Source organism: Palaemon carinicauda, chromosome 8, assembly GCF_036898095.1.
Source record: "Palaemon carinicauda isolate YSFRI2023 chromosome 8, ASM3689809v2, whole genome shotgun sequence".
Lineage (NCBI taxonomy): Eukaryota > Metazoa > Arthropoda > Malacostraca > Decapoda > Palaemonidae > Palaemon > Palaemon carinicauda.
In genome coordinates, this window is record NC_090732.1 from 92690083 (window position 1) to 92710082 (window position 20000).

General features: G+C 35.6%; 1 protein-coding gene across 1 annotated transcript in view; it reads left to right on the forward strand.

The window, feature by feature from the left end:
* The window catches only part of LOC137644926 (protein big brother-like), a 207091-nt gene that overhangs the window by 9394 nt on the left and 177697 nt on the right, over positions 1-20000 (forward strand). Inside the window, 1 exon segment of the mRNA XM_068377802.1 lies at positions 11439-12229. Coding sequence (XP_068233903.1) covers positions 12035-12229 — 195 coding nt within the window. The 5' untranslated portion in view covers positions 11439-12034.

Genomic DNA, 20000 nt, shown 5'->3' on the forward strand with positions numbered 1-20000 from the left:
GTCGTTCACTTAGTTAGCCAAGATCAACCAATTATTGATGTAGTGCAGAAGACAGTTACCAATGTCGTGTGCCCATGCTGATACCAGAGTAAACTCTGAAGACTTTCAGGGCTGTTGAGATACCAAATCAAAGTACTTCGAATTGGTACACTCTACTCGGCATGATAGAACTGGGAAACTTCCTGGAGCCGGGATGGATTGAAATCCGGAAGTACGTATATTTCAGATCGAATGACATTATGAGGTCCAACAGCCTGATCATCTGCCTGACTGTTTGGAGTCTTCATCTTGGATGAAGTTTGTCATACAAACTCCTTCAGAGCTGAAATGTCTACAACTGGTCACCTGTTCCAAGACACCTTCTCTTTGAGAAAGAGTTGATTGAAGAAACATGGGGAGCCCTTGTTGAGCTCTTGGAGGTGAAATCATTCTTGTTTGGGTGTATGCTGAGGTACATGTGAGTGTTTGGGAGAGCATCCTTCTCCAGCATAACCTGAACCTCTGCCTGGAGGGCTAAGTCCTTTACCAACCCGTGATAGTAGGACAATGATGTCACTGGTGGTCAAATTAGATGAGAATGGTTAGTGAACGGGAGGCGGAATCAGGATTGGAGCATGTCCACAGTCCAATTTACCATCCCATAATACCATCCCCTCTCCCATCAGGGTTGAAGGTATCTTCCCATTGGTAGCATTTTAGGAGGACTGCCATCCTTAGTGGAAAAGGAGAAAACTGTGGCCATGCTAAGCTACTCTGTATCGTTACAGTTTTCTCATGCATACTGTCAGTTTTCCTCTATTGTGATGGTTGCAAGTATGATCTTGTCTGCTCAGAAATGGTTGTTGTTAGTCAACCGATCTTTGACCCGAGCTCAACAATTCTTTATACTGTCCTTATACATGCAAATAGCTAGGAGGGTACCAGCATCTGACTGCTCTAAGTTATATGCCTAAATGCAACCACTTTACCGGCACCCCACCTACTAAGCCCAAAATTAATCCATTTGGAGTAATTTGTACTCTTCCTCACTATACAAACCTGTGTTCTCTACTCAGGATTGTATTTGTGTAGGAACAATTGAAGGTTATTTGTATACTACTCACTATAAAACCTGAGTCCTACCCTCGGGTTGTATTCGTGTGGGAACAAATGAGAGGGTTAACAGTGGTGCTCCCATGGGGTAATTATCTAGCAGGCAGGTGAGAGAGTGCATGATTAGTAGCAAGCAGCAACCTGAGCAGTTAAGGTTATGGCTTGTGATCATGCACGTGTGTAGTGGCACTTTATCAAGAGTGCAAGCACCTAGTAGCATGCGTAGTATCTCTAATCAGAGACCGAACTAGAGATGGAACTAATGTAAGAGTGGGCGATTGCTAACGGATTAACAAAAAATAGCAAGAGGAAATATTCCAAACGATGCTCGCATCATGAACATGTGTGGTAAAATTCCAAAAGATGCTCGCATAGTGGTGTAGTCCCAAAGGGTGCTTGTTATTGTGAGCAAGTGTGGTTTTCTTCCAAAAGATGATTGCATTCATGAATAGCTGAGGAGAAAGCTCAATAGCATGCAAAATTTTGTTTTCTTCGATCTCGGTGAATCACTGCCCAACATTGTCTCCCCCACTAAGAGAAAAACAGTAGGAGTGACTCATATGAAACTTTTATCGATTGGTCTTAAAGGATCAATCCTCCAATAAGAAAAGGGAAGGGTAGCAGATCTATTTTCTTCAGTATGTACAAATTCAGATGACTGACTACATACCTGAGATGGATGGAACTTAAGGTATGAACAGGCTCTCATACAATAGTTTTCCTCTATGCAGAAAGTGTCAAATAAAATCTGAATGTACTTCTTCGACAGTTTGGGAGGGCAAGTGATTTAAATGAGCATGCGTGATGTCCTTAATGGTTTTGTGATTACCAAATGTATCAGTGTAATCATGCACACACGATCTGGACGTAAGGAATATTACAAATTCTAAACGTAATTTGTATTTTATCCTTTATTATATAATCAGAGTATCTCCTTTTGGGGGGGACAGTCAAGTCTGGATCCCGAGTTATGATCTTGTGAAAAGCTTGAGAATCCTTTCCAGATATTCAAGAAGATTTGTTCTTCAATACCAGTCTCAAAGATTAGGATTTCTTTGAGGCATAAACCTTCTGAGGAAAAGGGAATGGGGATAGAAAGAAAGCTCCTGTCCTCCGAGGTATAAAGAGACTTGGGATCTAAAAGGAAACTGTTTGTTCCTAGGATGATTGAAGATATTCCCTACTGGGAACTCTTCGAGTTTGAAGAGAGAGAGAGAGAGAGAGAGAGAGAGAGAGAGAGAGAGAGAGAGAGAGAGATAGAGAGAGAGAGAGAGAGAGCATGAGGTCAACCCTTATTCTATCGGGGACAATTGATAATTCTCGACAAAAGAAACTACAATGGATCATGATTCATGAAGGGATCAAGGACGAGGATCACCCCCAGCAGTAACTGGACGTCAATAGTCACGACTCCGTTAGCCGGTGAGGTTTACTGGATAGGCCTACCAGTCATAATTATGGGTGTGAGCCACAGAGCGCACGCGTTAGGGTGTGCGTTCTAGCTCTTGCAGGTATAAAGTCTCTTTTCAAAGAAAGTTTAAACTTGTGCTCCATCCTAGACACACTCGTTATAGGGGCACATCTTGGAGCTTGTAAGGAACTTAAGAGTGATGATTACAATGGTGAAGCATGATGTAACCCACCTCTTCTGAACCCTTAACAGTCTGAGTGCACACCAAGGTCTAGTAAGGACAGATTAGTCCCCCTACACGTGCGTTCAAAAGTGCCGCATTCAAAAGCTTGCATTCAGGCTTCTTTATGCGTAGCCATGCCAGCATATGTGAAGAAAGACATGCACACTTCTAAGAGCTAGCATGCTCAGGTGAGAGCGTTCATTCAGGGGAGAGCAAGCTTTCAAACTAGAGCACATCCTGTGTTAAGAGGCATGTTTCTCATCAACACAGAGAGCCTTTGGTGAGGAGCGCATTCCATATGGGTGAGCGTGCTCACTTGTTAAGTACCGTCAAGTTCACTAATAAGCAAGCTGCTTGTAGACAGTCTGGTGATCAGCATTCCAATCCAGTCAGGGAACATTGATTAAACGGTGCTCGCTCGGAGACATTTTGCTCACGAGCACGTGTATCCAAAGAAGAATACGGTATCCCTTTTTGACGAAGTTTGTTCCTCCCGTTTTCGTTTTCCTACCAACCTGTACACAATCGGTGAAGTCTGACTCTATGTCGACATATTGACCAGCCGTTCGAGTTGTGGGAGATAGGCTAGCATTAAGCATGTCTCAGACCTAAAGACAATGTCCCAAGACGCTACTAGCATCCTCACCGGGAACAAGTGTCCACAAGTAAAGAAAATATGCTGGAAAGTGAATTAACTGCCAAAATCTCCTGCCAGTGAAAGCATGTCTGTTCTTACTGTAGGCTGCTATCAAAGGGACTGCTCGGTGAGCAAGCAGGAGGGCACATATTTACACTTCGTTATAAAAGTTTTAATTCCCATGTTCTCCAGCTTTGCTGTTGTCTCTCCTTTGTCAAAGATGAAGGTTGTATTTGTGCTAACAAGTAGGTACATAGTTCACTGCTAAAGGGAAGAGAAATTCTCAACTTTCGAAACACTTCCCCCTTGTTTGGTCCGAGACTGGGACAAGGTCCGCAGCTTTTCAGCTGAGTTCGTTACCGATATTGCCATTGACATGAGAGAGAGAGAGAGAGAGAGAGAGAGAGAGAGAGGAGAGAGAGAGAGAGAGAGAGAGAGAGAGAGAGAGAGAGAGAGAGAGAGTTCAGTATTCAGGTTTCTCATAAATTCGTTAAGAGAAGTGCAGATTGGTAACCTCATGCCCTTTTTCTAGATTCCAACTGATGTTGGTAACCATTTACACAACTAGGTGAACTGGTGGGTGGTATGCAGAAGCGAGTCACGAATTACCAAACTTGACTTAAGAATTGCAGAATTATGCAATACATATTTAAATATATATATATATATATATATATATATATATATATATATATATATATATATATATATATATATATATATATATATATATATATATATATATATTATATACAGTATATATATGAGAGAGCGAGTATATATATGTAAAAGAAAATATGAAAGAAATCGAGAAAATCTAGATTGTATAATGCCTCTTGAGAGTTGACTCATCTAATTGAGAGGTGTTATGCCTTAATACTGACTTGCACGCAACTGACTACAGCTTTCATTTACATTTGGAACCACGTTTTTTGTCGTGGCATTCCAAAATATACCTCAAACTCGTTAATAGTTTTTTCTTTTTTAGAAATGTACAGTAAGTAATTTTTTTCCTTTCTGATGCTATATAATGTTATTTATATTCTTCCTCCCAACAGGCATCTATCTTGACATTTTAATTTTTCTTTTTTAATCCAATGTATTTCCTTTAAATTCACATGTTCTTAATTTAGATGTTTTATTTAGCCTTTATTGTTTGAATTGGCGAAACTTCTACCAAAAATGTAGCATTTGAAGGTGTACTGGTGTTTGATCTACACAAACTCCTAGCAGATTGCTGTCTTCTCTCTGATTTTCAATGTAATTATCATTAAGGCTTGATAGTTTACGGACCTTTTATCCAACCTTAGTATTTTCTGGACATCTTTTTTCATACATTTTGGAAATCTTTTGTTTTTGGCCTTAACATTTCTAGAACTTTCGACAAGGTCTGGAATAAGGCCTTATTGCTGCTGTAATTGACGAAACCTTGTTTGTGACTTTCTCTGTTTAGTGGTATCTATTAATGACTTGCTCTCTCCCTAAAATGTATCCTCCCTTTCAGCAATGTTTCACTGTTTACAGAATCTCTTTACCTTATACTCTTAGTACCAGAATAATATTTGATTGCTTGAAGGAGAACATATATCTGTCAGTAGACTGGTCATTAGAATTGATGTACTGCATCATGCGACCATCTAAGATGATTTCGATGACTAAGGGTATCTAGATGTTATTATTATTATTATTATTATTATTATTATTATTATTATTATTATTATTATTATTATTATTATTATTATTATTATTTGAAAAGCAGGATGCTATAAGCCGAAGGGCCCCAATAGGGAAAATCGCCCAGTGAGGAAAGGAAATAAGGCAATAAATGAACTACAAGAGAAGAAAATAACAAAAAAATAAGATATTTCAAGAACAGTAACAACAATGAAATAAATCTTTCATATATAAAATATGAAAACTTTAAAAAAACACCAGAGGAAGAGAGATAAGATAGAATAATGTTCCTGAGTGTACCTTCAAGCAAAAGAACTCTACCGCATGACAGTGGAAAACCATGGTACAGAGGCTATGGCACTACCCAAGACCAGAGAACGGTGGTTTGATATTGGAGTGTCGTTCCAGAAGACCTGCTTACCATATCGATCATATTTATCAGCTGAGCACCAGCAGTTCAAGAGCTAAAATGGTCTTCCCAGCCTTAATTTGGATTATGATTTTCTTTAATCTGGAGACTTCACATACTATTCTTTTTGATAGAATTGAAGCAAAGGCTTTCAATCTGATAACTTCCAGCGTGGAATCATTTGCAAGGTCCATCGGTCTCCGTTTGATGGGTAGACATTTAATTGGGCATTTATATGAGATACTACCTGCCTGTCTGTCCATCTTCACTCTCCCGCCCTTGTTATACGCAACAGGATCCCCAATCTCAAAGGTACTTCAAGGAAGTTGCGGCAGCCTGGTTCAACCGGTTTTACTATTCTTATGTGCCATTCTCTCCGGAATGTAAGAAGAATTCTCAGCCTCTTGCTATATTTCTATTTCTAAAGAGAACTCTCTAACTGATTGAGAATTTCATAAACATTCCTAAGTCGCCTGGAACTGTCTCAGTATCTCAGTTATTAGAAATGTTCGGAAAATCAAAATAATTTAGACCATTATGTATGGAATAAATTAAGAGAGAGAGAGAGAGAGAGAGAGAGAGAGAGAGAGAGAGAGAGAGAGAGAGAGAGAGAGAGAGAGAGAGAGAGAGAGAGAGTCGAGTGATTAATCAGACAGCGGAAGCGATGGACAGTGACTTTTTAAACAGAAACATTACCCGTTAATTTCTAGAGAGAGAGAGAGAGAGAGAGAGAGAGAGAGAGAGAGAGAGAGAGAGAGAGAGAGAGAGTCGAGTGATTAATCAGACAGCTGAAGCGATGGACAGTGACTTTTTAAACAGAAACATTACCCGTTAATTTCTAGAGAGAGAGAGAGAGAGAGAGAGAGAGAGAGAGAGAGAGAGAGAGAGAGAGATTCGTATTTAGTCTATTTAGGAAACTGAAAATGAATGTTTAGAAATCAATATTTCATAGACGTAAGCTGCAATGCTGAACTCACGTTTACTGGGTCCATGGATTGCTTCTGCTCTACTGTTTACCTGTCGAGAGATACTTGTTTCATTTCTGATTAATTGGCAGAACCGATTAAGTTGGACCTTTTGTTCCTTTTAGATTGCTCTTGTTGTTGTTGTTATTTTTGTTGTTGTTATTATTTCTTCTTCTTCTTCTTCTTCTTCTTCTTCTTAATAATAATAATAATAATAATAATAATAATAATAATGATGTTAACAACAACAATAATAATAATAATAATAATAATAATAATAATAATAATAATAATAATGATGATAACATTTTCATAATGATTATTTATATAAAAGAATTAGTGTTAATTGAATCTATGCCTACATAATCTTAAACATACATTTCCCTTTCTTCCTTGTCTCTCCTCCGTACATAAATTATAAAAGAAAATGTATTCCAGCAATTCATCTCTATAAAGGAAAATTGATGGCTCCCGAGAAAATAAGAACAGGCCGAGAAAAAATGATTATGTAGCCCAGTTACCTCTGACACTCGGGACATTAACATAAGAAACCCATATTTCTTGAGGACTCACGGCCGCAGAATATGATAACCTGTTTCCAGCTCAGGCCGAAAGGTGTACCTCCGTTTCTTCTTCTGTGTTATAATTTCGTTTGTTTTTTTCTGTTATGGGACTGTTATGAATAAGATGAATTCCTTCCGTTGTTGCGGATCACATCTGTGTAACTGTATTTCGTTTCTCATATAGTTTAGTAATATTTTCTGTTGTTCCCATGTTCTTTGCATGTCCCACGTATATTTCATATTATCTAATTCAACTTCTGCAAATATTTTACTCATTGCTTAGTTATTTTCATGCCTCATTGAGTGATCAGTAGGCGAGGTTAAATTGAAAAATAAAATAAGTTTCTCTGAACGGCTATGATGTAGGGCAAATTCAAAACTAAGGAGCCAATGACCTCTTGAATGATTCAAAATTACCCCTTATTTAGAATGATAAACGACTTTTGACCCAAACATGAGGTAATTGAAAAACAAATATGATATTGAAATTAAGATTGAATATTATTATCATTATTAGTATTATCATTATTAGTATTATCATCATATGATACAATTCAGTACTCTGGCATCTATGTTTTCAAAGCAAATAATGCTTTTATACCAATAAAGTCTACAGGTACTCATTCATTCATTATTTATGAGATGTTTGGCAAATTCATTTCAAAAGCACCGTATTATTTCCGAGACATAAATTCAAATATTCATAATAAAAATATCCCACTGAACATTTCACTGAAATGATATTGGGCTATACCTACGCATGTACACATTTGGGAAATATGCAATGAAAGGAAATGTAGTATTATGTCACCATCTATTATGGCACAGGAAAGGAACTGAAAGGAACCCGAACATAACACGAAGTCGTGTTTAAGCTGTCCAATTATTTTTTTTTTTTTTTCTGAAAAAACAAGTATTATGCGATGATTACCAAGAATATTCAAATTACAATCAAGAAGCCTCTTAAGAAATGTGTTAAAACCAGGTTTTTCTTTTGTGGTTTTACGCTGCGGTAAATTTTGTGTTAACATCTGGTTCCATCTGTAGGTGTGTATCTTATCATATTTATTTAATAATTCTGAATGAAATCGTAGTAGAGTCATACTCACATATATACACATATACATATGTACATTATATATATATATATATATATATATATATATATATATATATATATATATATATATACATATACATATATATACATACACACACACACACATATATATATATATATATATATATATATATATATACATACAGTATATATACACATATATATATATATATCTATATATATGCATACAAATATATATATATATATATATATATATATATATACACTGTATATATATATATATATATATATATATATATATATATATATATATATATATACATATATATATATATATATATATATATATATATATATATATATATATATATACAGTATATACACACACACATATATATATATATATATATATATATATATATATATATATATATATAGTATATATATGCATATGTATATATTTATATATATATATATATATATATATATATATATATATATATATATATATATATATATATATATATAAATATATATATATATATATATATATATATATATATATATATATATATATATATATATATCTACAGTATATGCATACAAACATATATGTATATAAATATATATGTATATATATACATACATATAAATATGTATATATATATATATATATATATATATGTATATATATATTAGGAGATGATGAATAGAGAAGTATTGAATTAAAAGCTCAAGATAGAGACGACTGGCGAAATCTAACCGAGGCCCTTTGCGTCAATAGGCGTAGGAGATGATGGATATATATATATATATATATATATATATATATATATATATATATATATATATATATATATATATATATATATATATATATATATATATATATATATACATATATAGATAGATAGATAGATAGATATATATATATGAGTTATTTTTTTTTTCTTTTTAGATAGCTCTTTTTCCCTTAAGAGGATGGGGTGACAATGTTACTCTTCCGGATTTATGTGCGAGATTGCTATCCCCACGCATTACCCCACTGATGCTATAGAGGGTGATGTGCCATCAGCTTTTTATAGCGAACTCGTTACTGCCGTCAGCACGAATTCACGTGTGACTTTTGAAGGTTTAAAGGTCACTCATGATTGTCAGAGGCAAGAGACAGTACAATGCCGATACTGACTATATATTCATGTTTTCAACGACCAAGCCCGCGCCATCAAGCGAGGAGCAGTGGGGCGACCAGGCACTGTCTGCTGATGTCTCAGCAGGTAGATATTTGTACCCCCCCCCCCTCCAAATCCCATATCTCTAACTCACAATGATGGTAAGGCTACAGACACATGTAGAAACTATCGAGCTGAGGCGGGTCTCGAACTCCCTCCAACTAATTACCAGGCAGGGACGTTCTAATTAGGCTACCACAACCCTATATCTTCAAATTTTGATTAGCCACCACCCACAACATCGATTTCACTTTGCGTAAGGAATAACTTCCATTTAAGTTGAAGATCACTTATGCTGCATCTAACTGCCAATGCAGATTTTAGAAATAGATGTAATTAATCCTTATAACTATTTAACTGGATTGCGAGATCCTCTCTATGTAAAAAATCCACATGGAATCTCATAAGTAAAGGACCGGGACGAAACAATTGCTGTCTAATTTAGACTGGATGCCTTCATGGCCTTTAAGGAAAAAACAAAGACTGGAAAAAATAATAGCTGGAGGTGTTACTGGTTGTGGTCGAGAGTTATGTAATTTGAACATTATGGACGCAGTCCAGGGAGGTCGTTTAGCACCTAAGTCCAACTAAAAAGAAAAAAAAAAAAACTCCGTAGTTGTATTGTGAAGTATAAGCTGAAAGAGGTTGGTCAAGAAGGAAGCTGAAACACAGGTAATGTAACAGTATAGAAAGTGGGCGATAGAGACAAGAAGGTCGCTGGAGAGATACTTTATCAATGCCTACAATACACCTCATAAGGTGCACTGATGGTACATACACACCCACTCTGTCCCTTGTGATTGAACTAATTCCAGAAAGTTTGGCTTGACGACCGGGCACTGGAGCCACTTGAGCCTGCAATACCTGATTACATTTTGATTTGGTGCTATATCTACTTCGAAGTAACTTTCTCGATTTTATGTGTGAAAATTACCGTTTTGTTATAATATTTCCTTGTATTTATGAGACGCCCTTCTACTTCTAGCTCTACTGCTCTGTTAAATGACGAATTCCCAACTTCCCATGACTTTAATCCTTTCTCGACCCGTCCGCCTCCTCCTATCAAGTCTGCTATTCAAAACATTTTCCACGCTACTCAAAGCGTTTTCTTTTCACGGATTTCTTTCGTTCAGGTAACGTATATATCAAAGAATGTCTATATCCATGGTAAAGATATATTTATCAGTATTTTCTCTTTATTGTGACCTATCCTAGTTCTCTTTTCCAACGTCCCACTTACTGAAGATTTTGCTTAAATGGTATGTCATCAATTCTATTATTATGGCTTTAAAATACAGTTGAAGGAATATGATAAGACTAGTTAAGATGTGCCCTATATCATCATATTATTATTATTATTATAATTATCATCGAAGAAACATTTCTGTCTTTTATCCAAATTGTGTCTCTTATTTCGAATATATATATATATATATATATATATATATATATATATATATATATATATATATATATATATATATATATATATATATATATATATATATATATATATATATATATGTATATATATATATATATATATATATATATATATATATATATATATATATATATATATATATATATATATATATATATATATATATATATATATATATATATATATATATATATATATATATTTTTTTTTTTTTTCAAGGACATTTAAAGTTAGGAGTGTGCAGTAAAAAAAGTTAAAAGTACAAATCCTTTTTGGAACGTAACACGTGATCATGTGTATGTATAAGAAGTCATCATATGCGAAACCTTTCCCATGTCTACTTCACCCACAATGGGATCAATGATCTTAAGCCAAAATGATACGCTTGATGATTCTAAAAGATTTATGAACTTTTTCTCTCAATAAATAAATAATTAAAAAATAATGTTATAAGCAGTAAATGTAGTGCTTGGTAAATTAGCCTTGAAATTTTTTTTTCTTTTACGTCTAATTGTAATTGTGTGAAGGGTATAAGAGGCTTTTCTGGAACAAATAGAGAATAAAATAGAATTACAATGGAAAATTAATACTTGATTATTAATTATTGTAAAGCTTAAAAGGTGCTATATTGTCAAGAAGTAGGGGCAAGGGAAAAGTGAGCATAATGAGGCATATATTAAAGCTACTTGTGTTGGTATTATTTACAGGAATCTTATAAGGACGCCCTTGGTGGTTGGCTGAAGGCGTTGCTAGTCTTGACAGCGTGTGGTTTACGGAATAAGTTGTGAATAACACTTGGGATCAGTTCCTGCTGCGTGAGTGAAGGGAAGAACGTGGAACTGGTCTTCAAGTGGCAGAGTTTGTTACCATCATGCAAAACACACCGGTGCACAGTACCATTCTCCTGGTTTGAAGAGCAGAAAAGGCGAAGACAAAACGAACATAACGATATCCAGACCTCTCGTAAGTGGGTCGTAACATTTGCAAATTGGAGCAACTATAGATACAAAAGTGATAACAGTGACTTTGTGATTTAAACGAGTTAATAGGTAGGAACAAATAAACGCGCAAAAAGAGCAAAATAAGACCAGTGTACGTTCATAAAGAAACTTGAAAAAGACGCTCGAGCTTATAGTGATTATCAATTTAAAGATATAACTGTGAAAAGATAAATTTTCAGTATAATAAGCACTAAGTAGCTGTGATTTTGCTGACTGGCGAAATAGACAATTAGGGTCTTCTGAAACTTGATCGAATATTGTCCTGTCAGGTAGCCGGGTGAGTCCGAACTTCTACCGTAATTATGATGATGAACGAAACTGTGCCGCTGTCAGCGACAATGTTGCCTCACTATGAGTCTCCACTACCGGCTCTTTATGAGCCGCAGCCTCAACCACCTAAACCCAGACTCATGTTCAAGATGCCCAGGGTCGTCCCGGACCAAAAGGGGAAATTCGAGTCAGACGAACTCTTCAGGAGACTGGCAAGAGAAACAGAGGTGAGAAATAGTTTACAACTGCATGTTATAACTCACTGATGTTTGTGTGTGTTTTATTGTATTCTTAATATATTCATTTTCATCTTTCAACAAATAGATTATAATATTCTTTAACACTTTTGAAAATAGCTCGTTCATTGTAGTGTTGATAGAGATTTACGTAAATATTTATTTTTTATTTTTCTCTTATTCGTGTGTGTATAAGATAACGATTCGGCATTTCTATATAAGCCTACATGATATATAAAATTAACGTCTGTTCTTTGTCAATGAAAAGAGCTGTCATACGATCTTTAGATATAGATTTAAGGCGAAAAAGAAACTGGTAACACCTGTCTCATATAAATAAACATGGTGCAATCGCAAATGTTCACATGCCACTAGGTGATTCAGTATTCGGATTGACGATTTCCTTGATCTTATTCGACCCGGAACTATCGGTCACAAGTCCACCCTACTATATGAGAGTACCAACCAGGGTTTAAACTTTTAAGGTAATTACCTTAGTTTGAGATAATTTATATGGTTTCAATGTAATTTTTAAGGTAAGGGTATTTGTAAGATCATTTCGGTTTTACTAGCTTCAAATTTTAGGAAATTAGATAAGTTTTAAGGTAATTTTAGGTAAAAAGCAGCAGTATCTTAGGTAATGGGCCACATGCTCAAGTTTAAACCCTGGTACTAACATACTGTATGTAGTAGTCAAGAAAAGGGGCCTGAGGTAAAGAGCTTCTCCCCTAACAACTTGATAAGAAAATAGTAATCAGAATTCATCAGGTGGCACCCACTTCAAGGGACATTTTTGTATATATATGCATATTAATATATATATATATATATATATATATATATATATATATATATATATATATATATATATATATATATACATATGTATATATATATATATATATATATATATATATATATACAGTATATATATGTTTGTATGTATATATATATATATATATATATATATATATATATATATATATATATATATATATATATATATATATTCAAATAAGCCATATATTTTAATAACTTAATGTCTGGATTCTCTCTTATACCTCGGGATCAGAGACACAAGGGGGGAACCAACTCAAAGACAATAGCTTCTGGCCGGCCGGGGAATCGGACCCTGGTCCAGGAAACTGCATGACAGTGACGAAGAGAGAAATTTAAAAATCATATTCAATTTTATCAATTTTCTCTATTGATCTAACCACCTTAAAATTTATTTTTATCATATCTTTATCTTTCATGCACTTTCAGCCATTTTGCTTCATATCTGTAGCATTAAGAATATTATTATTCACATTTAATTTTCAAATTTCACATGATTGGTTCATGCATCTCTACTTGATAACTTCCTCTATCCCTCATTTTCTTGTATGAAGACCTTTAGAAAACTTGTTACTTCTTACTTCACCTCACCTTTCATCCATCTATCATATGATACACACACGTTTAAATGTGCAAAATTTATCATATATATATATATATATATATATATATATATATATATATATATATATATATATATATATATATATATATATATATATATATAATAAATATGTGTGTATGTGTGCGTGCGTGTGCGTAAGTTTGTGACAATGAAGTGTTTCCTACATCACAGATCAGACCAATGCTTGATAAAGTAACTAATAAGAAATTACACGCTGTGTCACCAAAAACGACTTCTTAAAATCTCATTCGAGGCACTCTTATCATCTCTGTAAACTTTACTCACCTGCCATTCTTCTTATTTCATAATTTTCTAATCTTTCAATCTGTGCTTCCTCTTCCTAACCTAACCTAACCTAACCTAACCTAATTCCCCTGTAGTTATCACGTTCCATGATGTCACCTTTCTGCTTAGATATAGATACCATTAGACTCTCCTCCCAGTATTTAGGCATTATTTCCTTTTCCAATAGTGCTCTAAATAAATGCTACATCCATTCTTCCTCCTCTGTAGTAGTATCTTAACGTATTCAGTTTGAAACTGGTGGGCCTAATACTTTGCCATTCTTCATTTTACTTCAAGCTCGCTTCACTTCTGTATTTTGTAACTCCACCACTGGCCCCCCCACCCTTTGTGCTTCTCCCAGCTTCTGTCTCTCATTTTCAGTATTCAACAGTTACTCCTAATATTCTCTCCAACTTTTAATATCGTCATCCCTATGCAATATATTTCCATCTCTATCTCTGATGACTACCAGTTACCTAAAATCCTGTCTTTGCCTTTATCTTAAGTTTGAAATTTTATAGTTATCCTTTTCTCCTTCGTTTGTTCCTAATCTTTCATTTAACTCCTCTACCGCCCTTCTAATAGCTATACCTACTTTCCTTGTAAAATATTTTTTCTCTTCTCTGAACCGTTCCCCTGGTCCCTGTGCCTGCCTTACTTTCCAGTACTTGGATGTCTTTTATTTTCTTTTAACTGGTTCCTGCACTTCTCTGTCCAACCATCAATTTTCTTCTTTTGTCGCATCATATCCGTTGGTTATTTCCACTAATTTCTCCGTTTCTCCTACGCATATTTCTATATCCCTTTCTCTTCTTTGGTTTTCTACAACTTATTTGGAAATGTATCGCTACCAGTACTTTAACGCATGCTTCCCCCAAAATCCCTTCACAGCTCATCACATTTTTCTTGTCTGCTTCTCTAACTAATATATTGTCTATTTGGCTTTCCACTCCTCCACTTTCATAGGTTATTAGAGGCTTATCCAGCCTCTGAAACCAGGTTCTCATACATGCCAATTCAAAACTCTGAGCCATCTCTAATACTCTCCATCCTTATTTCTAATTCCAAACCCATGGCCTCCATGTACCTCCTCATATCCATCCCTTCTCTTCCCCACACTGCCATTCATGTCTGCTCCCATGATTATTCTTCTTCTCCTTTTTCACTGTTCTAATAGCTGCCTCAAAGCTTGTCTAAATGATTTTTTTTCTTGTTCTTGATAATCCATCTGAGGGGCATCCGATGAAAATATTTCTATTATGTGATCCAATATTATCATTGGGATCTTCAGAAGCCTCTCATTTATTCGATTTACTTTTACCACTTTTTCCTTCCTCGTATTAACTTTTATGAACCCAACTCCGTTTCATCCCTCTCATAACCCGCTGTTTATGACGATTTCGTATCTCCCTAGTTCCATTTCCTTTCCATCTAGTCTCCTGCACACACAAGGCACCTATCTTCCTCCTCTCCATCACATCCACTATCTCCCTCAATCTTCCATTTAGTGCACCAACATTCCAAGTACCCACTCTTAGTTTCCAATCTGTCAATATCTTCTTTGGCTGTAGTTTTAAGGGGATCACGATGCGCATTGCTTACAGGAGATACCCTAGCTGCATCCACATTTATAATAGCATCAGGTATGGTGCATAATTTGGCAGTGGGTTTTTTATGATCTCATACCCTTGCAGTCATCAGCCACAGTTACTGGTAGTGGGCCTAGTCTTTGACTAATTAGTCCAGCTCTAAGGCTGCAGTTTCTGCAGTTAATGACAGTGGGACTAGTTTTTTTTTTGCCAAAAAGCAGGACTGCTACAAGGCAGCAACTGTCCTTTTAGTCGCTTTCTACGTCTTACGGTGGTAGTATTCTTACACCCCTACCACAGGGTGTTTGCCATATCTGTTTGTAGTGCCGGGTTGCAGAATGTATATATATATATATATATATATATATATATATATATATATATATATATATATATATATATATATAAAATGTTGCTCTCATAAACAGATAAAGTTCTAGTGCCTCTCTCACGTTCATCAGCGGTGTGAATAGTCTGTTAATAACCCGTTCTCTCCCAACACCTGCATTGCACAACTTATATCTCTCTTGTATAGTCTTGCACATCTTATGTATATATTAAATTAAGAATAGTCTAGACCAATGCTTCTTCCCTTTACTGAGGAGGCTTGCTCGGCCTCTCCTTTTCAGTAATCATCGTTTTTCATTCCCTCAATTATTATTATTATTTTATTATTATTATTATTATTATTATTATTATTAGGTAAGCTACAACCGTAGTTGGAAAAGCAAGATGGCATAAGCCCAAGGGCTCCAACAGGGAAAAATAGCCCAGTGAGGTTAGGAAATAGATAAACAATATGAGAAATAATAAACAATTAAAATAATATTTTAAAAACAATAACAACATCAAAACAGATATGTCATATGTCAACTATAAAAAGACTTATGTCAGCCTGATCAACATAAAAATATTTGCTGCAAGTTTAAACTTTTGAAGTTCTACCGACTAAACTACCTCATTAGGAAGATCATTCCACAATATGGTCACAGCTGGAATAAAACTTCTTAGAATACTGCGTAGTATCGAGCCTCATAATGGAAGAGGTTTGGCTAATAGAATTAGCTGCATGCCTAATATCACGAACAGAATGGAACTGTCCGGGAAAATCTGATTGGAAAGGACGATCAGAATTATGAAAAATCTCACCTTTAATAATTGGTATATGTATTTCATCCGAATTAACAATTTCAAGAGTTCTAATATGCAAATATCCCTTCCAATCCTCACACCACAATTATTTATAAAAATATAACAACACAAAGTACTTTAAGGTGATATTTGTATTAGGCAGTAGGTTATTACAGGAAAATTGATGTCTTAGGAGACGGGTGTTTCTTAGAAATTTAATGCACCTCGTTCTAAGATAACAAAATGACTTTACGAGAATTATGGGTTGCCTTGTAAAAGAAATTGTCCAAGATGACTAATGAACCCTTTGGGACAACTGTAATGAGTAATTTGCCTAAGTGAGATCTGGGTATTCACCGTGATATAGAAGATGTTTAATGAATATATCTCGAGTCGTCATATCAGTAAAGTTGGGTCTTGTCAGTACTTTTACGAACGTGTCGGACCACCAAGAAATGCTATAGACGCCATCTCACGTAAACCTCTTCAACCTCACAGGAAATTCTGAAGCAAGGTAGTTCGATAAAACATTATAAAGTGATTGATGAAAAAGGTACCAGTACAAACAGCCAATTGTCTTATAGTCCAAAGACTTTTCTTAAACCTTTATAGAATGATGGAATCCATGTATATATGTATATTGTTTTTAGTTCATGGCAGGAAACTCACATCAGGCAAAACTTAGATAATGAATGAAATGCTGAAAAATAGGTAAAAACAAATTTGCATTTATACAATTCTCTCTCTCTCTCTCTCTCTCTCTCTCTCTCTCTCTCTCTCTCTCTCTCTCTCTCTCTCTCTCTCTAGTCCATCAAGATGTTGGAAGCGAAATACTAAGCAAAAACTACCTTATAACCTACAGAGAAGATTCAACCAAAGGTTTTTGCAGCAATACTAAGACAATGAAAATGTATTCATCATGAATGTGGTACAAGACCTATTCATCCCATTCCCATCTCTTCATCCACACCCTCGTCTTTCCCTTTCCAGAATCCTCCTACCCCTCTCATTCTCCTTCTCGTTTTCCTCCTCACCCCCCAATGACTCTTCCCATTTTCATTCCAATAATTTCATCCCAGTCTCTTCACATCCCCCTCCCCTTTTGCCACCATATTCCTCTTCTTCGTCCCCCCCCCCCACCTTTGCTCCCCTCACCACCTACCCTGTTGGACACGACCATGCCTGACGTTCTGCTGGACTGGGGTTCGAGTCCTGCTCAAACTGGATAGTTTCTTGTATTGTCAGCAACCCCACCCTCCCAGGTGCTAGATTGGGTGGAGAGGGGACTTGGGAACTGTCCTGTTTCTAGGACATTGTCACTGTCCTTTCTTCTCTGCCATTCATGATGACCTTTAAACCTTCAAAATCCAAGCGGACATTTTCCACTAACATTCCCACGTTTCTTTAATCTTTTCTAGCACTAATGTTGAATAGGTCGAACATGGAATCTTGCTATACAGTATACTCGCAGCAGCCCGGAAGTGAAGATTTAGTTGAGAACTCGGAGTGGTCCTGGTGTGAGCCTGGTGTGGTCCTTGAGAAGAGTCACACCTTTCTTGTACGTCCCAGAAGGACTAGCAAATTCCACTGTTCCACCTTCTCATACACACACACAACCCTGTAACAACATGTTACTGTCCTGCTAGAACTAATAGGCCCACACACTAATTTATTTGCAAGCAACAGTAGCATCGAAAAAAAATTTGATTAAAAGAGGGTTGTAAATGTGAATTCAATTTTCCTTGCCATTGCTGAGAGTTATTTAGTTGAAACAGCAAGTGAAACTATTTTACACCTGATTAGAAAATATTATAACCATGCGAGCCGTAGAAATATGGAAATTTTCTTGTCTTAGAGTAATAATGTATACATAATATCATCAAGCGCTACCATATATGCTCTCTTCTAGCAATTAATTCAACCTAACTGAGCCTTGTCACCATATTAACACACTCCCCAGCCACACGGTCCCGACATTCCCTATCATTGATTACGGAGCGGTCGTTCACAAACAATATAGTTTCAGAATTAATTACCTGACGCTTGTTTAATGGGAGTAAGCAGCTTTCACTGTTCTCTAATCTTGGGTAGTGCCATAGCCTCTATACCATGGTCTTCCACTGTCTTGGGTTAGAGTTCTTTTGCTTGAGGCTACAATCGGGGGCACTATTCTATCTAATTTCTCTTCGTCTTGTTTTGTTAAAGTTTTTATAGTTTATATAGGAAATATTTATTTTAACGTTGTTACTGATATTAAAATAATTTATTTTTCCTTGTTTCTTTTCCTCACGAGGCTATGTTCCCTATTGGGGCCCCTGGGCTTATAGCATCCTGCTTTTTCAACTAGGATTGTAGCTTAGCAATTAATAATAATAATAATAATAATAATAATAATAATAATAATAATAATAATGCCACATGGAGAGTAGTAGGAATTACCTTGCGTGTCTGAAAATATAATGCTAAACAGCTTGATCAAGATAAGCGACATCCATAACTTCCCACTATAATCAACATTTGTAACGAGGCCTACGCTACCGAGCGAGGGAAATAATCATGGAGTGATAAGTAAAATCTCACGGCAGCAGTCGGTGCCACCTAATCGCAACCTAATAACACGCTTTGCTTGATATGGTGATCGACTGCGTAAACAAAATACGAAACTCCACCAGGAACGACATCAATAACCTGTCAATAATGGCGCTCAGCCTACGCTAGGCTAAATGAGTTGAAATAAAATATTTTCTGTTACTGATTGATTGGGATGAAACACTATAATACAAATTGAACACTAAAATCCACCTTTTTAAGGTAGACCCACTTGAGAAATTGATAAGAGAAACAATTATTAAATATATAACTAAAAGGCCTAAATGATCTCTGCCCACCTAAGCAACACAGTATTATACAAGAGAGATCTGCTATATCACGACTAAATATCCAGAGTCGATAGCCAGAACATTTATTTTTTTCTATATTTGCATAGGCCTTCCGACCAGACACAGGTTCCATGTAACGCTACATTCCGCAAACCTCTGTATCCGGGAGTGAAATACAATATTTACCTAAATTTCACTAGGATTTTGTGAAGGAAGATCACTCTTTAGTTTACTATGCAATAAAATAAAAAAAAAAGAAATTAGTAGAGGTCGACTTACAGGAACTTGACTGCTCAGTTTCCTATCAAAGCAAGCACTTTTGCCTTTTAATCCCACAACTTCTACAGTAGAACTGGTGTTAGATTCTCACGGTCCAAACCAGTTTTATATCAAAACCCGAGGAAATTGCCCGTGCA